General features: G+C 53.4%; 2 protein-coding genes and 1 long non-coding RNA gene across 3 annotated transcripts; 1 reads left to right on the plus strand and 2 right to left on the minus strand.

The window, feature by feature from the left end:
* Positions 1-408: 408 nt before the first annotated feature.
* On the plus strand, positions 409-6,605 carry CPNE6 (copine 6). The gene is made up of 16 exons (XM_058666243.1): positions 409-505; positions 1,774-1,955; positions 2,280-2,459; positions 2,729-2,803; positions 2,933-3,007; positions 3,174-3,257; positions 3,344-3,433; positions 3,771-3,875; positions 4,127-4,213; positions 4,448-4,507; positions 4,776-4,909; positions 5,004-5,058; positions 5,149-5,200; positions 5,825-5,958; positions 6,068-6,304; positions 6,468-6,605. The coding sequence occupies exons 2-16, from the start codon at positions 1,788-1,790 to the stop codon at positions 6,603-6,605; spliced, it is 1,674 nt and encodes a 557-aa protein (XP_058522226.1). The 5' UTR covers positions 409-505; positions 1,774-1,787.
* A 2,979-nt stretch (positions 6,606-9,584) lies between these two features.
* Positions 9,585-11,241, minus strand: NRL (neural retina leucine zipper). The gene is made up of 2 exons (XM_004584916.3): positions 10,774-11,241; positions 9,585-9,917 (listed from the first exon to the last, which is right to left on the minus strand). Exons 1-2 carry the CDS (start codon positions 11,203-11,205, stop codon positions 9,585-9,587), a joined length of 765 nt encoding a protein of 254 aa, XP_004584973.3. The 5' UTR covers positions 11,206-11,241.
* A 4,530-nt stretch (positions 11,242-15,771) lies between these two features.
* On the minus strand, positions 15,772-22,560 carry LOC131480463 (uncharacterized). Its single transcript, XR_009245547.1, has 3 exons — positions 22,444-22,560; positions 17,639-17,796; positions 15,772-16,180 (listed from the first exon to the last, which is right to left on the minus strand). It is a non-coding gene; the product is annotated as an uncharacterized LOC131480463 (long non-coding RNA).
* Positions 22,561-23,936: the final 1,376 nt, after the last annotated feature.

The raw sequence follows: 23,936 nt of genomic DNA on the forward strand, positions 1-23,936 counted from the left end.
AGAAGTGTGGTAATGTGAGCCTGGGTATGTGTCAAGACTGCGACTGCCATGGTGTCGCAGTGAGTTTACATGCCGGTGCCTGTACATGTGGGGATGTGTGAGTCCGGGAGCCTGGGTATATGTGTGTGTGTGTCCCCATCATCACTCCGTGTGGATGTGTGCCTGTGTGCACGCACACACACTGCCGCGTGTGCCTCTGTGGATTCTGGGTGTGGGTGTGGTGTGAAGGAGAAGATGTGTGTCACTGTGTCTGCAGGGGTCCTGCCTCAGCCTCACCAGCCCGCCCTCCTCCCAGGCAGTGGCCCTGCCCCTCCCCTCTTTCCCTCCTCTCCCTCCCAACACGTCTGTGCAAGGAGAGGGGGGAGCTTGTGCTGCGCCCCCCCCACCCCTCCCCAGCCAGGTCCCATAAATAGCAGCGGAGCCAGAGCCGGAGCCGGCACCAGCGGCTGGAGCAGCAAGGGAGTGAGGGCCAAAGCCATAGAGCCAGAGCCAGAGGAGCCCCCCCCAACCGGCTGAGGACCAAGATCCCAGGTAAGCCCACCCTTCCTCTCCAGCCAGCCCCGGCCCTGCCCAGCCTGACCCAGTCTCCATGACAACATCTCCTTCAACCTCAAAGTCCCCATCCCTGGCGATCCCCTCATCAAGGACCACATGTCCCCACCTGTCTTGGCGGGGTAGAGGGGAGGAGAATGCACAAGAACTGGGAGACCGGTGGCTGGGAGGCAGAACCCCCCCTGAGCCCAGACCCTCCCTCACATACTCAGAAAGTCACCTGTTGGGAAGGTGGAAGTAGGGTCCCAGGCCGGTAAGGGTCCAGGAGCCGTCACACCCTCCTGGAGATAGACACACAAGACCAGGAGCGGACAGACACAGAGGGTGGGGCACTCAAGACCAACGCACACTCGCTCTGGGGGGCAGGACGTGGGATCAGGCAGCCTCACCCTGAGATCAGGACAGACAGGGATATAGATGGACCGACCGGCGGGTTGACCCTGCCTGCTGCTGCTCGAGGCTTGGTACCACTGCTGAGGGGAGGGAGGTGCGTATGCATCCCACGGGCGGCCTGGAAGGGGCCGTGCGCGCGGCTCCCCCAAAATCCTGTCGCTAAGAGACAGTGCTGATGCTGCCAAGAAGTGTGGCAACAGGGGAGGCGGGGAGGAGCGCTGCGCGGGGCTCCTCATAGTGACAGCCTCCCGCTGGGAGGCTGCAGGCACTGCTGGCTGCCAGCGGCGCCCTGGTCCTGCCGCTCAGGTGGTCCCTTCCTTTCTCCATCAGTCAACCCCAAGGTGAGTGGGGGTAGGGAGCTCACAAGGCCAGCCGGCCCTGCAGAGCACCTTCCAACCTGACTCCTCCTGCCCACTGCAGACTTCATTCGCAAGGTCCTCCCTCTCCAGACCTCCCCACCCCCTTGCCCCAGTTCAGCTCCCTTGCGCCAAGGCCCTGAGTGCAGAGCTGGCTCAGACAACAGTCGGGAACTAGCGGAAGATGCTGAGGCAGCGGAAAGCATGGATCAATCGATGGCCTGGGAGCCGAGACTGCCAGGAACCTCCCCACCCATCCACCCCCAGCCCTCCAGCCTGCTCAAGCATGCACCTGCACACACCTGGGCAACCAGGAGCAACAGAAGCTCAGGGGTTCAGAGCTCAGGGGAAGCAGGACGTTAGCCCACACACACACTCGGGCAATGGACAGAAGAGGATGGAGCTTAACCCCCAGAAGACACACCCTTTCCCTAACATGTGCCTCCTCTGCAGCATCCAGGCCAGCTGCTCTGTCCTCACAGTGACATGTCGGACCCTGAGATGGCCTGGGTGCCTGAGCCACCAGCCATGACGCTGGGGGCTTCACGGGTTGAGCTGCGGGTGTCCTGCCACGGCCTCTTGGACCGAGACACGCTCACCAAGCCCCACCCCTGCGTGCTGCTCAAACTCTTCTCTGATGAGCAGTGGGTGGAGGTAGGAACCCGCTCAGATGTTTTCTTAACTTGCTTCCTGGGTAAGCCCCAGCAGTGGGGTGGGCAAGTGGGGCCAATGAGAGCCTGGAAGGAGAGTGCAAGCTCATGGGTAACCGTGGGAGTGGATGTGATATCATCCTGAGCTCAAATCATTTCAGGGCTTTACAAGCCCAGAGTCCCAGAGAGAGTGGGACACCCCATAAGGGTAGAGAGTGTAGCACTCAATGGGGTGGCAGTAACCCTAGCTCAGGCTGAGCAGTGTGACCCAGGGCAGGGAGCAGATGCCTTGGTTCCCAGAGCACCGTCACCCACCCTCTGGCTGCAGGTAGAGCGCACAGAGGTGCTTCGCTCCTGCTCCAGCCCAGTCTTCTCCCGGGTGCTGGCCCTTGAGTATTTCTTCGAGGAGAAGCAGCCCCTGCAGTTCCACGTGTTTGATGCTGAAGATGGAGCCACCAGTCCCCGAAATGACAACTTCCTGGGCTCTACAGAGTGCACCTTGGGCCAGGTCTGCATTCCCACCCACCCCTTCCCACCTGCATCAATTTCTGCCTCTGGAGCTAGTCCGACCCAGGTTTGGGACCCTTCTCCACTGCTCACTGACTGTGCAGCCCTGAATGAGTTACTTAACCTCTCTGAGTCTTATTCCTCCATCAGAAAATTGGGAAGAGGGGCTCTTAAAGCTGCTGTAGGAATTGAATCCAACCCCAAAGAGCCAAGCTTCCTGGGCACTTGTGACAGCATCACAGCCAGCTGTCCCTCCACCTCCATCCCCAGATTGTGTCACAAACCAAGGTCACCAAGCCATTACTGCTAAAGAATGGGAAGACTGCGGGCAAGTCCACAATCACGGTAGGCCAGCTCACTTCTATTACGTATGGAATCCATGGAGTCTGCCCTCACCTAAGGGAAAGGACAGAGGGTGGCCCTTGTGGTGGTGGGAGTAAGGAGGGGGTCCTGCCACTTATGCCTCCCTTGCAGATCGTGGCCGAGGAGGTGTCTGGTACCAACGACTATGTGCAGCTGACCTTCAGAGCTCACAAGCTAGATAACAAGGTGGGAGCCCTGAGCCCAGGCTGCCATTGCCCCCAGTAGACTCAAGCCTCCCCTACCAGACAGAAGATGGCAGGGGCCAAGAACTATCCCTTCTCCCTCCCTTACTCCTCGTCCACCCTCCCTGTGGATGCCCCCCTGAGTGTTTTTCTTCTCCCCTGTCCCCCAGGACCTGTTCAGCAAGTCTGATCCTTTCATGGAGATTTACAAGACCAACGGGGATCAGAATGACCAGCTGGTGTGGAGGACCGAGGTTGGCACCAGGGGTTATAGGGATGGATGGAGAACAAAATAGGGAAAATGGAGAGGAGGTGACCAGCTCCTTGGTGCCTCTCCAAGGTGGTGAAGAACAACTTGAACCCCAGCTGGGAGCCGTTCCGCCTGTCCCTGCACTCCCTCTGTAGCTGTGACGTCCACCGGCCCCTCAAGGTGACACCCCAGCCATGCAGGTGTACTCTGCTCCTTGTGACTTTCCCTCGAGTTCTCCACCCTGGCTACTGATCCTTTCTCACTGTGGGATAACAACAGTTCCCAGCTCAGATTAAAACTTCCCACTTGGGTGCTTTTTTATCAGAGGCCAAAGTCCCTTGCCAGGCTGAACCAAAAAACGAAGGTCAGGGGGTGGCCGCTCAGGGGCAGGTTGAGGACATCTGACCCTGGAAACAGTGACCACATGAATGTATGGATGCTCCCCAGTCCCATCAGCCACTGCGGGCATACCTGACCTTGATCCTGTCTCTGACCCCACTGTCCCCTACTTTCTCAGTTCCTGGTGTATGACTATGACTCAAGTGGGAAGCATGACTTCATCGGTGAATTCACCAGCACTTTCCAGGAGATGCAGGAGGGGACAGCAAACCCTGGGCAGGAGGTGCCACAAAGACCCCCACCCTGAACCCCACCCAGATTCCTGGGAGACTCCTGAGGGTGATGCTGAAGAGACTACTGTAGGTGATGGGAGGTGGAGAGGGTGATAAAAGTCCAGATCCAAGCCAACAAACAAAATTGGGACGGGGGAGAGGGGGTGAGGGATCTTGCTCTGGGACACCATGCTGGACAAGGGTATGAGTGGCCTCTTTGATGAACCAGTGACCCTGAGCTTGTCGGGTGGCTGGGGTCTAGATGCAATGGGACTGTATCAACCCCAAGTACCGGGACAAGAAGAAGAATTACAAGAGCTCAGGGACAGTGGTGCTGACCCAGTGCACGGTAACTCCCAGCTCCTCCTCTACCCCCTGCCCAGCCCCTGCCCTACTATGGTCTCAGACAAAGCCAACCCTGCTACCCTTGACTCAAGGATTTCTGGAGACATGGAGCCCTTGCCCTATCTCACCCCAACCAAAGCCTCAAAATCTTGCCGTGTCCCCCACAGAAGCCCTACAAAAGCTCACTGTCTACTGAAGATCACCCGAGCTCCTCCCTTTACCTTTCCCCTCCCACCAGGTGGAGAAGGTACACACCTTTCTGGATTACATCATGGGTGGCTGCCAGATTAGCTTCACGGTAAAGGCTTGGGGACCAGGGCACAGCAAGAGGGGGGGACATGCAAACCCATTGGCCCTCCTCAGACAGCTCATGAACCTTACCAATGTCCCCTTAGACCTCAGCCCTATCCCATCCCATCACGTCCCATCCTATCCCATCCCTTGATGAAGCCACCTGAGCTGTCCTAGACTCCTCATGGTGGGACCTATACATCTGAGCTCTGCCCGGCCCCTCTGTACCATGCTTCAGTGCAACCCTTTCTCACCTCCACCTCCACCTTTACCAGGTGGCTATTGACTTCACTGCCTCCAATGGGGACCCAAGGAGCAGCCAATCCCTTCACTGTCTCAGCCCGCGCCAACCCAACCACTACCTGCAGGCCCTGCGTGCAGTGGGAGGCATCTGCCAGGATTACGACAGGTGGGAGGAGGTGGAAGGGGCATGGGTGAAGCAGGGAGCAGAACAAGAAGAGAGAGCTTGTCCCATAGAAGCCAAGGCCTTTTCTTCTCTTCAGTGATAAGCGGTTTCCAGCTTTCGGCTTTGGGGCTCGAATCCCTCCCAACTTTGAGGTTAGCTGGGTGTACACCGGAGGGAGGAGATGGGGCGGAGTCACCCAGAAACCAAAGTCATCCTGCTACCACCTCGCTTTACCTTCACAGGTGTCCCATGACTTTGCTATCAACTTTGACCCGGAAAACCCTGAATGTGATGGTAAATGGCAAAAACCCACCTTCAACCCTGCCCCCGCCCCCCGGACTATCCTGGGATAGATGTTGTGGTGCAGTGGGTTAAGCTGTGGCTTGGGATGCCTACAACTCCTATCAGAGTACTTGGTTCAAGCCCTACCTATTACACTCTCCATTCGGGATCCTGCTACTATATCCCTGGAGGCAGCAAATAGTTACTCAAGTTCTTGAGTTCCTGCCACCCATATAGGATTTCAGGGCTCCTGGCTTCAACCTGGTCCAGGGTAGCAGTTGTGGGTATTTGGTGGGGGAAGCAGTGAACCAGTGAATGGAAGACCTGTGTGCATGTATGTGTGTGTGTCTTTTTCCTGGAGAGGTTTCTACCAACTTCACACAGGCTCCTAGCAGGGACCTGCACACTGCTTACAGAAGCACACACTGCCTGCCACATCTCAGTACCCTTCCTTCCACTCATTCAAGCTCTGCCTTTGTTACTAAAGCTTCCAGCTGTGGGGACCCCTGAGTTGGAATGAGAAAGTTGGAGGTGATGGGGAAGGACTGACCAGTCCCTATGACCCAGGGAGCACACTCTGCCCTACGGAGTGTGAGGGAGGACTGTCACCCCACCCCCGCTTCTGCTTGCCCACAGAGATCTCAGGGGTCATCGCCTCCTACCGTCGCTGCTTGCCCCAGATCCAGCTTTACGGCCCTACGAACGTGGCTCCCATCATCAACCGGGTGGCTGGGCCAGCCCAGCGGGAGCAGAGCACCGGCCAAGCTTCGGTGAGGAGGAGTCAACAGACAACCCAGCACTGCCCCTGGAGGGTCCTTGGTGCTGGCCTGCCCAGCACTCAGAGACCCTCAGTCCTGCCTTCCCTTCTGCTACCCACAGAAGTACTCGGTACTGCTGGTACTCACTGACGGTGTGGTAAGCGACATGGCAGAAACCCGCACTGCTATCGTGCGTGCCTCTCGCCTGCCCATGTCCATCATCATCGTGGGCGTGGGCAATGCCGACTTCTCCGACATGCGACTGCTAGACGGTGACGACGGTCCCTTGCGCTGCCCCCGAGGGGTGCCTGCAGCCCGTGATATTGTCCAGTTCGTGCCCTTCCGAGACTTCAAGGATGTGAGTCCTCCAGTGTGGCCCCCTCCTCAACACCCTTGTGTCCCCAAACCTGACCTCTCTGCTCCCTGTGGATGTCCTGGAGCAGCCCTACCTTCATCTGATCCTGCCTTCCCCCATTGACACCCACCTCCCAACTGAGTCCTCACCCTCGCACCAATGCCAGGCTGCCCCCTCTGCGCTTGCCAAGTGTGTCCTGGCTGAGGTGCCGCGACAGGTGGTGGAGTATTACGCCAGCCAGGGCATCAGTCCTGGGCCTCCCAGGCCCAATACGCCCACCACCACACCCAGCCCTAGCCCGTGACTGCAGCCCACGAAAAGGATGCTCCCTCAGCCTCTGAGTGAGTACTGGGGGGCCAGGGGATACAAAAGGGGTCTCCAGGAAGTCTTGTGGAGTGTAGAGGAAGATGCTTTGACACTCCCCACCCCCCTTGCCCATGCAGGTGCCTGTCCTGACCCCTGTGATTCAAGTGACCAGTGCCTCTGCCTCTTGGACCAGCCCTGCCTTCTGGGTCCTAGAAGTGAGTGATGGGCCCAGACCCCATCTCTGTGAGCCCTATATCCCTAGCAATCCCATGACCCCTCAGTGACCTCCTTAATTATCCCTACTTTCTGGCTGTTAATAAAAGGAACTGCTTCTACCAGCTTCTGCGGATGGTGCCTCAGATGTCCCCTGGGCAGTAGTCCCCAACTCCATACCCCACCCCAGCAGCTTTCAGAATCTGAGCCAGAGCTTCCCAGGCATCTGTGGTCCCTGCAGTACCCCCACCCCTAGCTCAGTGCCAGTAAAGTCAAGTCAAGAAGCACCCCCTTCCTCCTCCTAACCCCAGGGGGTCCAACATCAATGGGGGTGTTGATTACAGGGAATAAGGGTAATAAGGGACTATCAAGGGAACAGGCTGACACCCTCTTGCAGCTGTCACCAGGGTGGCCCTGCTGAGTCCCCCCACCCTAGGGCGGAGGCGGAACCCCAGCCTACGCACAGCTGTGGGGCGGGCCAAGAAGGGAGGGGGCAGTCAGGAATGCAGAGGGGCGTGTAAAGGCTACGCAGCCAGCCTGTTCTGGATGTTCGCATCTGACTCTCCACAAGTGTGGCTCCAGTGGCTCCGGACCCCATCAGCGATCACAGCAGGTGTCAGACTTCCTGAGGAGTGCTGGTTTAAATGCTAGGTACTTATCATTAACTTCCCCCTCCCCACAGCACCATTTTCTTGATAAAGCCTGGTTTTAACTCATTCATAGCCATAGAAGAACTAGGGTAGAACTGAAACTTGGACCCAGGCCCATCTGACTAAACAGCCCACATTCTCAATCCCCACCGTGTTCAGCCCTTATCTGAGGTAGAGCTGTGTGACCCTGGTGCATCATCTCGGAATCCCAGCTGTGTGTCCACAGGGCCTACTTGTGTGCACGGGCATCCCTGGGTAGTGTCTCTGCCCTTGTGTGCAACGAAGTAAAAAAGGTACGTGGGAGAAGTGGTGGGTCTGCATTGCAGGGACACAGGTGAAATTCTAAGGGAGGGAAGCCCCCTCCCACCCCAGACCCTTCTGGCCACCACCATCATGGCAGAGGTTCAGGGCTCCAAGAACCGAGGTGGGGAAGGAAGAGAAGAGAGGAGCCGCTAGGAAGATGGAGGAGAGACTTCATGTTGCAGACTCCTGCATGCAGGAGACACAAGCAGGGCTGGAGGAGGGAACAAGAACTGCCCGTGGGCAAAGACAGCTGGGGAGGGGGCGGACAGTGAGGGCAGAAAGGAAAAGAGACATATGGGAGCCGCTTCCCCCATGCCCAAGCGACCAGCCAACCACTTCTCTTCCATTTATTAATATGTCCCTTAGAGGACAGATGACAATGGCTGGTGAGGTGGCTGTTCCCAGCCCAATGCCTCTCTGCTCTGCCTAGAGGCCCTACCCAGCCTCCCCTTAGGCTGCTGAACTCAAGAGCTGGGTTACCATGGCAACTGGAAGACCTCACCAATGCCCACTGGCAGGCCCAACCACTGCTGCCTTTAGGCTTTGGCAGTGGGGTGAGGAGGGTCTCCATCTGGCCCAATGTCCACCCTCCCCTCCACCACGTTCCAGATGGAGATGTGTCACTCAGCACTTGGTTCCAGGTGAAGGCTTTACTAGCCTCTCTCTCTCCTCTCTTTTCTCTCCCACGCACAGACACACAAAACAGTAGCCTGAAGCACAGATCAAGAATGAACTTTCTTTAAATTGCAAGAATACATAGCCAGTAGCAGTCAAGTTCTGTCCGGACTTGAAGTTTAATTCATAAAAGCTGCACTCTCTCCATTCCTGGGCTGGCTGTGAAAAGTCTCAGTTGAGCCCTCAGAAGGGGCACTCCACGCAGTCTGTGGGGAGCACTGTGCACCAAGACCACGACTCACACGAAAGCCAAGCCTCCTCACCTGCGCTGCTGACACATGCTGCCCAGGTTGAGGCCAGAAGCTGTGGCTGGACAACAGCCCTTTCGGGTGGGGTTGTCTCTTGGGCTCCTTGGGGAGACCCTTGGGACTCCCACATTGGGAAGCTGCCAGGACTGGGAAAGGAATCAGGTGTCATCCACTCCAAATGAAGAGTCAATGAAGTAACCGAGACCCAGGGAGCAATTGATTTGCTCAAGGTGGCAGGGCTGGGATGAGTGCCCAGGGCTCCAGACTCCTGCCAGGGCTCTGTCCGCACCTGCACTATCCACCCCCAGAGCTCACTCCTCCTGCCTTTGCTTCTTCAGCCTCTCGCAAGACCACTGGCTGGGCGGGATGGGGGCATCTGGGGCACATTTCCTAGTCGTGGACATATGCCTCTTCAGCAGATTTGCATCTGTTTCTGCTGGGAATTGAAATCTTAGAAATTTAGTAGTTGTGAAATGGCACGGTAGCAAGCTTTGCTACATACAGCCTTGGAGCACTACAGATTGGAAACTGGGTTAGGGACACCAGTTCCTTGCTTCCATTCATTGCTACCCAGCCGCTGCACCTGTGTTCCCCCAGCGCCAACACTGGCCCTGTAGAATTGGGTACTCAAGTAACCAAGGTTCTGTGCATGGTTTACAGGAGGGAAGGGGATGCCTTGTCAGAAAATGACCTGCAATCTAATCTCGAGGGTCCCTTGAGGGGTAGGGAAGTTTGGGGATATGTGTGTGATCATACAAGGAGTTCATGGAGCCAGAAGGCGCTAGGTAATGATCCAAAGGTACAGCCGCCTCCTAGGAGGTGTCTCCTTCTTACCCACCTACTCCACCCCGCCCACCCACATCCACCACTTCCCACCCCTTTCACGGCTCAGACGAAGAACTGGATGTGGTCCCCAGAGCCAGAACCACTGGAGGTCAGCCGGTCACAACGAGCCTTGTAGAGGTCTCGCTCCCGGGCCAGGCGGGCCACCTCAGCGCGCAGCGCGTCCAGCTGGGCAGCCAGGCGGGCACGTTCGGCCTCCAGCCCGCGACGCTGCTGCAACCGCTTGGAGCGACAGGCCTGGGCGTAACCGCGGTTCTTCAGCGTCCGGCGCCTCTGCTTTAGTCGCAGCGCCTCGTCGCGCCCGCAGCCACGTAGTTGCCGGTTCAGCTCCCGCACTGACATCGACACCAGAGCCGCGTCTGAAAAGCGATCAGCCAGCTGCGGAGGAAGAGCGCAGGGACCGGGTGGACGTTAGGGTTCCCCCTAATCCCTTGAGGGGTAGGGACTCCTACCGCCCCCGCCCCCAAGGCTCCACACTCGGGACTCCAGGCTGATCCTGTCCTTGGGAAAGCTCCGTCCTGGGCTTCCACCCTAATCTGGATGCCCCGCCACCTTCTAGAGAAGCGGTCTCTAGGCAGACCCCGCCCCAGGCCCAAACAGCCACACTGGACTTGTGCCCCATAGGCTCTGCCCTCACCATAGGCCCTGCCTCCAGGCAGGTGAGCCTATCACGCGCCTGAACCTTGCGTTCATCCTCCACCCCTCTCGTTGCTCAGCATCGGATATTTCCGGTGAATGAACCCGAGGACTGTCCCCACCCTGCACCGTGCCACGCTTGCCTGTCCTGAAGGCCACAGCCCGGTGACCCTCAAAGGATTTGGATTACATCCTAATGCTGTCAACACCCCCATCTGGGTCTGTAATTAATAGGATGAGTCTCAATCCTTCCTGAGAGGGTCAGGCGCTGGGGAAGCAAGGAGCCTCCCAGCCAGTGAATCTCGCTCTGTCCCCTCCCCTGTTTCTGCACATCGTGGATGTACCTGCCTGCTGTTGCCCCAGCCCTCTAGAATTCTCAATTCTTCTCCCTGTCAGTCCACTGCTATCTTTTCCCTGCTCCTCCTGGTTCAGCCGACTTATGTAAGCACACAGTAGTTTGCTGGGAGTTCTTCCAAGGACCCTCTTGCCCTTCCCGCGCCTATGTCCCCTTCTCAGTCTTTAGCAGCCTTGCTCTCTCTCCTGGACTGACCACCTCTCTCTGCCCTCTGCCCCTTACACTAGCTTGCTGATCACTCACCTGGATGTGCTGGGCTCCCGGCTCCTCTGGGCTCCCTGTGTAGAAGCCTTGGGGCCCGTCCAGGGGGACCTGGCCCTGCAGCAGCTCCACTGCCTCCTCGGGACTGAGCCCCAGTGCTTCGCCAGCCCCCAGCTGCTGCTGCAGAGTGGCCAGCCAGTACAGCTCCTCCAAGGCTGGCCGGGGGTCCTCGGGGGTGCCCACTGTGCCCGGCTCACTGAAGGTGGGCGAGGGAGGCACTGAGCTATAAGGAGTGGAGCCCAGGGATGCTGTGGGAGGGCCAGCACACCCTTCAGATGGCTCCCGCTTTACCTCGAATTTCATAAGGTCGAAGTCATTGACATACTCCATAGCCAGGGGGCTGGGGGGCAGCGCCATTCCGGGGCTGAGTGATGGGGGTGTACCTGCAGACAAAAGAAGACCTCTGGAGCACATGGAAGCTACCTGCTAGGGCTCCTTGTCCAAAATCTCTTCCCCAAAAGCCCAAGGCCCTGGAACTATGGTTCTGGAAAATCATGGTAATGATGGCTGACAGGAGTGGGTTGGGGGACAGAGGGGAGGGACAAAAAGAAGACGAAAGGGCCAAGGAGGAAGAGGACAGCAACAGCACACCCCTCCTCCCCCCCACACACACACACTGGTTTCTCTGAAAACCACAGCCACACAGTGCTGCCTACTCCAGTGCTAGGACACTGAGATGTTCTGTCGTCTCCAGAGGCACCATTTCACTTCCAAGCAATTAAAATATTTTTGCTTAATTAACTGTGAAAGAGTATGTGTATTTTTTGGGACCGTGGAAGATATGTGTGCCTTAAATTTTAAGGCGCTCTAGGAGGGTGATGTGTTATATCTCCATCTCTTGAGGACGAACAGTGACATTCGTTCCTCAGATTAATCAATCAATCAATCAGTTCCCTGGTATAGAGTCAAGAGACTTTCTAAGGAAAGGCTGGAATCAATTCCAAAAAGATCGGGATTCTGTAGCAGCCTTCCTCCTTTGAGGCTCATCGCCAGGGTGGGACAGGAGGACAAGATCAATGTCCTTCCTACTCAGGCCCTGTTGTGTTGTGTGAACTTGAGCAGTTCACCTCTGCTCGCTGATCCTGCTTCCCCTTGTGTTCAAAAAGCATTTAGACACGTGCAGCCTTCTTCACATTCCCCAGGGTGTTGCGTGGCATGCTAACTCTGAGAGGTACCCAGGGAGAGCTCTGAGCTCATAGAATTGATGAGAAATGCTGCCTCCCATCCTCACCTCGTACAGATTCACAAAGCAGAAGAGCGAACCAATCTGGCGAGTCCTTCAGCAAACCATCTGTTCCCCTCCAACACAGATATCCCCAGCATGTCACCAAGGAACTCTGCTCAGTCAACCGCGGAGTACATGTCCACTTGAGGAGCCTCTGGCCCCATAGCCTCCAGGGACACTCTCAGAGATCCCAGGCTCCAGCCCAGATCCTGCTACCAACAGCCCTACTGCTATCCCCTGAGACCCGGAGGCAGGACATGCTCACAACTGTGGCTTGGACTCTGTGGTTGCTTCTCCCTCTCTCTAACCCAGAGAAGTAGGATGAAAAACAAGGCCTCTGTCTCTCTTCCTGTACCAGGAAAGGGTCACTGCCCTTTCCACGGAGACCTCCATTCTCAACAGGACAGAGAGTGAGCTCAGAGACAAAGGCATGGGCTAAAGGAACTGGCCCAGCAGGGAACAGATGGTGACGCAAGAAGAGGTGCCCAGAAGGAACTGGATGTGGGTGGGGGGAGGAGAGGGGGCAAGCTGCGAGGGTTGTTTATCTTTCTGACGTGCTGACACCAGAGGGATGTCGGGCCAGCCAGGGAGGGAGTGGAGCAGAGTGCAAGAGTTTTGAGGCTTCCAGAAAATACCCAACAGAGTAAGCAGCAGGTGTGGTAGGAGGGGATTTTGGGTGGGAGGCCTGGCACCCAGGTAGGCCCTGGACATACTCACTTTAGGGACAGCCGAGATGCTGTGTGGTCAGTGTCGGGGCCAGGTAGTCAGTGCTTTCCCCGACAGTGGCGGCCCCATGGAGCAAGGCCAGGGTGCCTCTGCGCTGAAGGCCCCCTGAGCACCGAGCCCCAGGGGCTCTCTTAAAGGGCCAGCTCCCTGAGCTCAGGGATAGGCCTTGGGTCTCAGCCAATGAGGTAAGAGGATCATTTGCATATCTTGGCCTTGGGGTGGAGGGTGGTTGAGGGGGAGAAGAGAGGAAAGGACAAATGTCAAGTGTGTCTGTTCTCTAAGAATCCAACAAAGCTTTTGGTTCCCCAGAACAGAGAGCAACCTGGACCCCAACCTCACCCTGTCTGTGGACACAACCTCAGCTGTCAGCCCTGAAAAAAAGAGAGCTAGGCAAGCTTCCAGAACCCCTTCCTCCCAAAGCTCTAAGGTTCCTCACCTGTGTCTCCAGGGAACAGGAATTCTCTCAAACTCATCCTCACTCTTCAGGAGGTGGGCTTCCCATTTTCAAGGTGGGCTTTCCTGTTCCTTTCCCCTTAGCCACCTTCCCCACAACGGGCCCCAGAGTCATCACATCAGAAAGACAAGCAGTGTTCCCCCTTGAGAAATATCCAGACCCCTCATCTTCTCTCCCATTCCTGCCGACTGAACCCCAAGCCAGGCAGCCCAAGGTGGGAGAAGGACCAGAAGAGCAAGTGGGGAAGAGCAGCATCTTTCTTTCTACCCTCCGGCCATCAGGGACATGGAAATACAATCACCTCTAGGGCACTGGGGGACACTTGGATGACTGCCCTTACATGCCCTTTGCTTCCTCTCACCTCTCCCCCATGTGTGTGCCTCTTGCCGTCTCCTCTCACCCATCCCAGTTCCCAGATGGCTTGGGGGGTGACCTACATTTTCAGCCTAATCCCCTAACACCTCTTAGAGTTATCATCTACATGTAGGAGTTAGAACAGGGAGACTAGGAATTAGCCAAGGAGATGTTTAAACCTATCCGAAGCCATTCAAGGGTCTGCACTGGAATAGAACTCCAAGAGGTAAAAGCCATTCCCTACCTTCTCAGGACATTCCCTCTTTCCAACTCTGCATTGGGGTTCACAGGTCCTGTCTCCCAGTCCAGAGACGGATCCTGAGGCCCATCAGCCCCAGTGATCACCAATCCCCACAATTAAGCTGGTCCCAACAATTAGGTGCATTAGGTGTTGGGCAAGAGCTGGGGCATACAGAATTGTCTGAGATGTTCTCAAAGTGCAGTTCCCAGACCATCAGCAGTAGCCATGCCTCTAGGCTGGTAGGCTTGTTAGCAATACCAACTCTCTGGCTCAATTCACACCAACTGAGCTGAAATCTCTAGAGATAAGGTTCAGAAATCTACCCTTTAACCAACTCTCCAGGCAAACTCCAAGCACACATGTTTGAGACCCACTGGCCTGAGAAGCCAAGTTTCTGCAATCTCTCCTACCATGTTTGTTGTTTTTCTGTTTTTTAAGATCCACTTTTTGTTTTTAATTGGAAAGGCGAATTTTTATAGCAAGAAGGAGAGACAGAGACAAAAAGCTTCCATCTGCTGGTTCACTCTCCAAGTGGCTACAATAGCCAGAGCTGAGCTAAGTCAAAGCCAGGAGCTTCTTCTGGGTCTTGCACACGGATGCAGGGTCCCAAGGCTTTGGGCCATCCTTCGCTGCCTTCCCAGGCCACAAGCAGGGAACTGGATAGGAAGTGGAGCAACAGAGACATGAACCAGCACCCATATGGGATTCTGGTACTTGAAAGGGGAGGATTAGTCAATCGAGCCATGGTGCTGCCTTCTACCACGCTTTCTACACACAAATTAGAAAACCTAGCCCACAAAAAAAAAAAAAAAAAAAAAAAAGAAAAGAAAAAAATTTTAAAATTAAAAAACAAAAAAATAAATAAACAGAAAACCTAGCCCAGACAAGACCACTCCCTTGCCATGCCTCCATTTTCTGGAGTAGACACCATGGTCCTCCCTTAACTGGGACGTGCTCTCCGCCTCAAGATAGGAGGAGGAATAATGGGGTCAGGAAACCTCCCAAACACAGGCCCATGGATTGTCACTCTAAAATAGGTTCCCCAGGAAACACAGGCTAGAATTTTTTTGGTTGGGCCTGAAGACGAAATAGTTAAATCTTTGTCTCGAACGTGCCAAGATTCCTTATGGGCACCAGTTTGTGACCCAGCTGCTCCACTTCCCATCCAGCTCACTGCTTGTAACCTGGGAAAGCAGTGGAGGATGGCCCAAAACCTTGGGATCCTGCACCTGCATGGGAGACCTGGAAAAAGCTCCTGGCTTCAGATAGGCTCAGCTCTGGCTATTGCAGCCATTAGGGGAGTGAGCCAGTGGACAGAAGACCTTTCTCGCTGTCTCTCCTTCTCTCTATAAATCTGCTTTTCCAATAAAAATAAATATTTCAAAAGGAATTTTCCTGGCTGAAGAAAGATGGGAAGTGTTGAGAGGTGCCTCTTTCACGGCTGCCCTGACCTGGCTAGACACTTGTCCCTTACCTAGCAGCTGTCTAGTCCGTGCTGATCCCCTTGTTTACTGGAGGATGCAAAAGGAGAGGTGGGAGGGCTAAGCTGCTAACGGGCTAAGGGAGTCAGACTAAATAAGCTCAGGCCAGCTGAGCTGAGCCGATCGATTGGGGCTCAGACCTGGCACCAGCGAACCCTAGAAAAGGCTTGGGGGAGTGAGAGCTGGGCTCAGACTGGGCCAGATGAAAGGACTAAGGGCACACGGACAGGCTCAACACAGCAGGTGGAGACCACCCAGGAGGAATGCTTGGAACCTGGGAGGTGGATACTGTGAACGCCTTGCTCAAGGACACCTTGATGACAAACATGAAGCTGGGAAGACTCCAGGAGTGACAGGACAGAGGAAGGGAGGCAAGGAGACTATGGGAAGCAGTGGGAATGCCCTGGGTCAGAGGACAGAGCAAGTTAAGGGCTTAGGTTAAAGCAGACTTAGGGATGTAGGCAAGTGGAAGTGGAAGAGATGAACAAGGACTAAGGAGAACTGAAAGACAGGGGTGGAGGGTAGTTTGGGGAGCTTCCAGGAGGGAGCAGGAAAGGAATAAGGGATAACAGGAAGTAAACGAGACCAAGAGACTAGAGCAGCAAGCACAGATAAAGAAAGGGACAGAGGCAAATAACACTGGGAACCAGAAAGTAGAAACACGCTGAGAAAGCAGATGGGTGGATTGTTAAAGGACAGAGAGCGATGGGCAAGGGGCAAAGAGGCGGAAACACTCCCCTCCCCTGCAGCAGCTTCACCGGGGGAAGACTTGGGCAGGTGGCCAGAGAGACTGGAGAAAAGAAGAGCTAAATTACGTTGCACTTTGCTGATTCCATAGGCACTCTGGGACTGGGATGGTCCTTCAGAGCTGGCACAAATTGAAACAAGGGACCGTATACAGAAAGGGCCTAGAGGACAGTGGTGAAAATCAAACAGGAAGGAGAGGAGATAGAGGGAGTATTCTAGAAGGTTCCCCCTCAGCACCTCTGTCCTGCACCCCATTTTAAAAATCCCTTTAAATCAGTTCTGTGGGTTGGGGGAATGACACAATGACATATCATGTGAACCTTCATCTGCAGTGTTGACATCCTATATAGGCACCAGTTGGAGTCCTGGCTGCTCCACTTCTGATCCAGCTCCTTGATAGATTTGCCCAGAAAAACCGTGGGAAATAGTTTAAGTACTTGGACCGCTACAATCACATGGGAGACCTGGAAGAAGCTCTGGACTTCTGGCTTCAACGTGGCCCAGCCCTAGCCACTGCAGCCATTTCAGGAGATGATTCTCTCTCTCTCTCTCTCTCTCTCTCTCTCTCTCTCTCTCTCTCTCTCTCCCTCCGTAACTTTGCTGTCCAAATAAATAAAAAATAAATCTTAACAAAAATACAGTTTTCCTTCTTGGTGCTAGCTCTTAGTATCTACAGTTTCAGTGATGGATCCAAACCCTCAAACCTCTTCTTGATGTATCTTCTGCATGCATTTCCTAAACAAGCATTTAGTAGACACCTGTTCTGTTCCAGGCAATGCACTAGGCACTGGAAACCTCAGTAACTGATAGTGATGCCACCCTGCCTTCATGGGGCTTACAGATGAAGCAGAGAAATGGTGAATTCTTATCCTCCAGGTCAACCAAGAGCTGCTTTGTCCCAGCCCTGCGTTTTATAAAGCTCTACTCTCAAGATTAACAAATTGGCTCAACAAGCTAATCCTTTACCTCTAAGAGCCAGCATCCCATATGCATGCCAGTTCAAGTCCAGGCTCCTCCACTTCCCATCCATTTCCCTGATTATGGCCTGGGAAATCAGTAGAGGATCACCGAAAGCCTTGGAACCCTTAATCTGAAGACACTCATGGCTCATGGCTTCAGATTGGCTCAGCTCTACCCATTTGGCCATCTGGGGAATGAACCAGTAGATGAAAAATCTTTCTCTCTGTAAATCTATCTTTCCAATAAAAATAAATACATATTTATTTAAAAAAAAATCTCCATGGGGGACTCTCAACTGAACTTGAGCTGTGGTTATGCAACAAGGTGGAGGAATCCACCATGGTGGGAGGGTTTGGGGAGGGGTGGGGAGAACCCAAGTATCTATGTAACTGTGTCACATAATACAATGTAATTAATGAAGTTAAATAATAAATAATTAAAAAAATATATTAAAAAAATTAAAAAAAATCTCCACTCTGTCCACTAGTTGAGTCCCTTCCAAGGGAAGGAGGAGTCCCACGCTCCTCCGCCCATCCCAGATCCCACAGGACTATACCTCAGATACCCAGGCAGTCTTTGTCCAAAGAGCCCCAGTCCATTTCTTTTTATATTAGAGATAGCTTGTTCCCATCTGCTAGTTCTTGTGTCAAAACACCCACTGTGCTCAGGCCAGGGCGGGTTCTGGGGCTGGGGCCAGGAGCCAGGAAGCACTCTTAGTCTGCCATAGGAGTGGCAGGAATCCAATTACTTGAACCATCACTGCAGCTTCTCAGGGTCTGCCTTGGTGGGACGTAAGTTGGAAGCCAGGGGCTGGAAGCTGAAAGTGAAATCAGTCACTCCGATGTATGCTGTAGGCTACTTTTAAGGATATATATATACACATACATACACACACACACACACACACACAAACTCACACACATATACATATAATTTTTGTTTGAAAGGCAGAGATACAGCAAGGAGATTTCAACTGCTGGTTCACTCCCCAAATAGCCACAAAAACCAGTGCTGTTCTGATCTGAAATCAGGAACCAGGAGATTCTTCTGGGTCTCACATGTGGGTACAGAGGCCCAAGGACTTGAGCCAGCCTCTGCTGCTTTCCCAGGCCACAAGCAGGGAGATGGATCAGAAGTGAAACAGCCAGGACTTGAACTGGTGCCCATATGGGATGCTGGTACTGCAGGTGGAAACTTTGCTTAATATGCCACAGTACTGGCCCCTGCTGCAGGTACCCTAATTGCTAAACTAAACCCCACACACCCCCCCCCCCAAAGTCTGTCTCACTCCCATAGCAGGACCACACAATCAGCATCCACACACTTGAGTCCAAAGGGTGACTGCTGGCAGGAGGCTATGGGCAAGGTTGAGATGGGCAACTAGCAGGTGCCCACACTTGCACAGGAAGCACCTCACAGTCCAAGATGGTGTCCAGGTCAGAAGATCCAGCTGAGAGTCAAAGGTCACAGGTTGCAGCTCCCACAGCAACTGTGATCAAGAAGCAAACACAGCCCAACCTGGAACCCGGGCTTCCAGAACATTACAAATCATATATTTGTCAGGATAAGACCAGAGTCATGTTTTATTTAATGGTCTGTTAGCTTGAGTTGTACATTCTGAATATTTGAACACAAGACTTGTAGGCCTCTATTTGCACTCTTGCGCCAGGCCCTACATGTGTTAGAGACATGCCCACCTCATACAGCAATCCATTTGGACTGAGATGAATCTATGAAGCAGAAGGGCGGGCACAGTGAGGTTTTACTGGTATCTCATAAAGTACCTGAGTCAGCAGAGGGACAAGGCCTAGGCATCGCAGGAACAGGTAGCCTAAAGTCACATGAGCCGAGACTGGCCAGGTGAGTGAGTTTTCACGCCTGGATTTGTGAACAGAATGGGGATTCCAGGTTATGGAAGCAACACACGCCAAGGCTCTGAAGCAGGCAGGCCACAGATGTCTTCATGAAACTGAAAGGAAACATTAGGACAGTACAGGAGAACGGAAACGGGTGAATCCAGAGAAATTGGCAGGCACTAGATGCTGCAGAGCCCGGGAGGCCTTGTGAAGGATTTGGACTTCATTCTAAAAGCAGTGAGAAGCTTCTTAAAAGGGTTTTCCACAGAGGTGTGATGGGATCATATCTGTGTTTAAAAAGATGGTTTGGCATTCTTTCTCTGTGGAGGAAGATAAAAATGGAATCAGAGTCAGACTGGGGGCTAAGGCAGCAACCAGCTTGAGTTTGGGGACTCCCTGCGGCTGGAAACATACTCCAGAATAGCGCTTCCCCTGTGGCAGCTTTACCAGGGAAGGACTTGGATAGCAGGCCACGAAAGAGGCAAGACTGGAGAGTGGGGGAAGGCTGAATTGCATTGCACTTTGCTGAATCTGTAGGGACTCAGGCACTGGGGTGGATCCTCAGCATTGGCTCAGAGTGAGACAATGGGGCTAGGTCTTTGTACATCTATAACAACCAGTCACTGCATATACCTTGCCCGCAGGAAGGGGGCATCAAGTTTGCCAACACAGCTCCTTCTGGCCACAGATAGTGTTCAAAGAAGTACTCGGCTGTGAACCACCCACAGGCACCATTTGGCAACACCACAGTCCCAGGGGAGGAGCTGGGAAGTGCCTCACTGCATCTACTACCAGGGGCAAAGTCTGTGAGACATCAAAGAGGGTGGACTCACAGGAGACATTGCAGGCCAGGGTTGCCCCCTGGTGGTACTGCTTGCACACTGGGCCAGCTGGTGGGCTGGACTAGAAGGTGGTGCTGCAAAATGTTAAATAAGAATGGTGACAGGTGGGCCTGGTATGATAACTTAGTGGCTAAATCCTTGCCTTGCTCCGAGAACACATATGGACACCAATTCATGTCCCTCCACTTCCCATCCAATCCCTGTTTGTGGCCTGGGAAAGTAGCAGAGAATGGTCCAAAGTCTTGGGAACCTGCCCCTGTGTGAGAGATCCAGAAACAGCTCCTGGCTCCTGACTTTGCATTACCACAGCTGCCACCATTGTGGCTACTTTTGAGGGGGGGAGTGTGAACCAGCAGATAGAAGATCTTTCTCTCTGTATCTCCTTCTCTCTGTAATAAAAATAAATAAAAACAAACAAATCTTTTTTTTTTTTTAAGATTTTATTATTATTGGAAAGCCGGATATACAGAGAGGAGGAGAGACAGAGAGAAAGATCTTCCATCCGATGATTCACTCCCCAAGTGAGCTGTAACGGGCCGGTGCGCGCCAATCTGAAGCCGGGAACCAGGAACCTCTTCTGGGTCTCCCACACGGGTGCAGGGTCCCAAAGCTTTGGACCGTCCTCCACTGCCTTCCCAGGCCACAAGCTGGGAGCTGGATGGGAAGTGGAGCTGCCGGGATTAGAACCGGCGCCCACATGGGATCCCGGGGCTTTCAAGGCGAGGACTTTACCCGCTAGGCCACACCGCTGGGCCCAAACAAATCTTTTAAAATTAAAAAAAGAAGAATGGCGGCAGGTAAAGGGGAACCAACAGTAACAGGAGGAGAGCCTCCTGCAGTGCCAGCATCCCATATGAGTGACACTTCAATCCAGGTTGCCTCACTTCTCATCCAGCTCCCTACTAATGTGTCTGGGAAAACAGAGGCAGATGGCCCACATCCTTGGATCCCTGCACCCACATGGAAGACCAGGAAGAAGCTCCAGACTTCTGACTTCAGACCAGCCCAGCTCCAGCCTCTGTGGCTATCTGGGGAGTGAACCAGTGGGTAGAAGATCTCTGTGTGTCTCCCTATGTAACTCTGCCTTTCAGGTAAATAATCTTATAAAGAAAAAGTACAAGAAAACTCTGACATGAACCCTTACTCAGTCTGCCCACAGTTGAGAAGGAAGCAAGGATGGTGAAAGAGTCTGAAATGCAGGGCTTGTTCATTCTTCCCTTCAACCAACTTTTAAGTATCTATTATAGGCCAGATACTGCTAGGAGCTGAGATTCAAAAATAAGTAAAACTAAGGTCTTTTCCTGACTGATGTAATATTCCAGTGAGGATTATAAAAACATTAAAACAGGGTCTAGCATGGTAGCCTAGTGGCTAAAGTCCTCACCTTGAACACACCAGGATCCCATATTGGCACTGATTCTAATCCTGGCGGCCCCACTTCCCATCCAGCTCCCTGCTTGTGGCCTGGGAAGGAAGCAGAGGATGACCCAAAGCCTTGGGACCCTGCACCCACACAGGAGACCCACAAGAGGCTCCAGGCTCCTTGCAGCCACCTGAGGAGTGAATCAACAGATGGAAGATCTCTGTCTCTCCTCTCTGTATATCTGACTTTCTAATAAAAAGAATATAAATCTTTTTCATAAATTTTATTTTTTAGAATGATTACACGGTGGATCAGGTTGGGAAGGATCAAGGTTTAGGGGAAATTGGGTGTACTCATTGCTTCCAAATCTGCTGTTTCTTCTTGTTGTTTCTGGGGGAAGGGGAGAGACAAAGGGGGAAGCCACTCATGACTTTCCACATGCCCCAGTACCCAGGGATGAGGAACTGCCACCTCATATCAACTCAGTGTCTCAATGTGTACATATTTCGAGGGTTTTGTCCAATTAGTTTGGATAGTTCTTAAATGTTGCCAATGTCATCAATCCAAGGATAATTTCACCCTCTCAATGTCCAATGGCCTCAGTCACTAAGATTTTTTGCTGCCATCATTTGTTTGGGTTAGTTTCCAGTTAGTTCTGTTCTTTTTCTGCTACACCACCAAATGAGCTACCATATTGTCCTTTTACAACAGGGCCTGTGTCCACTGCTCTACCTTTTTCATTAAGTAGGACATGTTCTTGCAGCGAGTCCAAGGAACCAAGCCAAGCATCCCAAGCTTTGCTGGGTTCCCTACCCCTGGGGTTTAAAAACCCAGCACTCACCTAGTAGGCAGGACCTGGGCCCAGGGACTCGGGCCCTGCTGGATCCCCCACTCCTGGGGCTTATAAACCTGGCACCCACCTCACAGGCAGGCCCCAAATCTGGGCCAGGTAACTCAAGCCCCACAGGTTCCCCAGTCCCCAGGGCTCAGGAACCCAGCCCCCCAACAAAAGGTGGACCCCAGGACCTGTGCCAAGCTACCTGAGGCCTGTCATATCCCCCATCCCTGGGACTCACGAACCCGGCCACTACTGGGCCCAAGCTGGCATGACTCCCCTCACCTCAGCATCCGCAGTCTTATTATTGGCCTAGTCAAGTCTGCCCCCTGTTCCAGCTCCTGCTGATGGGTGCTACAGCCTATCCCAGCCCAGTCTGATTGCTGTCCTGGTCCTAATGTGAACTAGCTGGTGTTGCGGCCCAATTTGTCTCCTCCTGCCCCCTGCCTAGTTGGTGCTATGTACTGGCCCAGACTGGTCTGTCCCCAGACCTGATCCACATGTATGCTGCTGGGTTCTGTAACCTGGCATTGTCTAGGCTGCTCCTTGCCTTGCTTCTTGCACTCACCTGCAGAGACTGCATCCCAATGGAGGAGTTTCCCAAGCTCCTCCATCGAATCTCCTCCCAGTGGCAGTTCTCATGCACACCAGTGGATCATTGGCCCAGGTTGACTTTGTCCACCTCCTGTCCTGGCAATAACAGTGGCCTTGCTCAGCCGGCCACACTACAAAAAAAGAAACAGTAAAATAATTGCAGTGAAGTGTAAGTCCAGAAATACAGGCACACACGGGACAGAACCAATACAGAGAAGGAAATAGATGTTAATGCTAAGAAGCATACTAGAATGGATCATATGGGAAGTTGCTGTGGTTCTAAGGTGCCCCCCCAAAAGTTCATGTGTTGGAAACTTAACCAGCAAATTTATATGTTGATGGAGTTTGGAGGATTGGCCTTTGGGAAGGCCTGAGGGTAGGGACCCTGTGGTAGCATTTATGGCTTTATAGGGAATAGTCCTGAGCTGGCAACTTGTTGTATCTCCCCATGATATGCTGATCTGCCCAGATATGAGAGCAGCAAGGAGGCCTTCCTCATGTGCTCAGCAGGAACATCAGCACATGCTCTTGAACTTTCCAGCCTGCAGGGCCACACACCAAACTTCTGTTCTTCCACAAATTTGCTGGTCTCAGACATTTTGTTAGAGCAATAGAAATGCACTGAGCTGGAGATGATCCTGAGTCCGAGTTCTGGGGGGGTAGAAAAGATTCTAGGAGATGCCTTGGGAATGCTGAGCTCAGCATGGAGGAGGACAGAGGCACATGGAGAGGTGAGAGGGTAATATTAAATCATTTGGAGCCAGATCATGAAGACCGTCAGGTGCCACACAATCAGCAGCCCAGGAGGAGTCTTCAGACAGACAGTGATAGGATATAATTTTTAAATAATCAGTCAAGGAGGGAAGATAAGACTGTAAAAGAGGATATTTGGTCATTAGGGTCAGAAACACTTGGATTCTGCTTCCATTTCTCCTGCTGACCAGATGTGTGATGGTGAGCAAACAGCACAACCTCTCTAAGACTCGCTGTCCACACCTGTCAAATAGGGTTGCTGGGAGACACAATGAGGTTATCCACGCTGAGCAGCTGGCACAGAGCCACTCCACAGACAATATCCCTCTCTTAAGTCTCCAGCGGGAACTTATGTGCACAGTGTAGGTGTGACAGGGTCAAGGGAAAGGGAGTGCTGTTTGGACAGGCAAGCAGCCAAGAGGTGTCTTGGAAACTAACACCTGGAGCCAGGGGAGAGATAAGTCGTGAACTTGAGGCAATGGGCATGGAGACAGGCACAGTTTCAGAGCTAATCAGAAAGCACAAATCCAAAGGCCCTGGGGCCTGGCTGCCTGTGGAGGATAAGAATGGTCTAGACTTCTGCAGACTCCCTTCAAGCAACTGGCTAGACACTGGGACCATTTTCTGAGACAGAGAACCACGGCAACAGGTGCAGGATTATGAGTGTAAATGACCTTCAGGAGGCCGGCCACATTCCCAGGAGTGTGTACACCT

Source organism: Ochotona princeps, chromosome 6, assembly GCF_030435755.1.
Source record: "Ochotona princeps isolate mOchPri1 chromosome 6, mOchPri1.hap1, whole genome shotgun sequence".
In the NCBI taxonomy this organism is placed as follows: Eukaryota; Metazoa; Chordata; class Mammalia; order Lagomorpha; family Ochotonidae; genus Ochotona; species Ochotona princeps.

Excerpts from the sequence above, each read along its gene's own strand:
- CPNE6 (XM_058666243.1), top strand. The coding sequence starts at position 1,788 with ATGTCGGACCCTGAGATGGCCTGGGTGCCTGAGCCACCAGCCATGACG. Across the intron at positions 2,804-2,932 it reads CGGGCAAGTCCACAATCACG|ATCGTGGCCGAGGAGGTGTC; the intron begins GTAGGCCAGCTC and ends CCTCCCTTGCAG. Across the intron at positions 3,008-3,173 it reads CTCACAAGCTAGATAACAAG|GACCTGTTCAGCAAGTCTGA; the intron begins GTGGGAGCCCTG and ends CCTGTCCCCCAG.
- NRL (XM_004584916.3), bottom strand. The coding sequence starts at position 11,205 with ATGTGCTCCAGAGGTCTTCTTTTGTCTGCAGGTACACCCCCATCACTC. Across the intron at positions 9,918-10,773 it reads CGGGAGCCCAGCACATCCAG|CTGGCTGATCGCTTTTCAGA; the intron begins GTGAGTGATCAG and ends CTTCCTCCGCAG.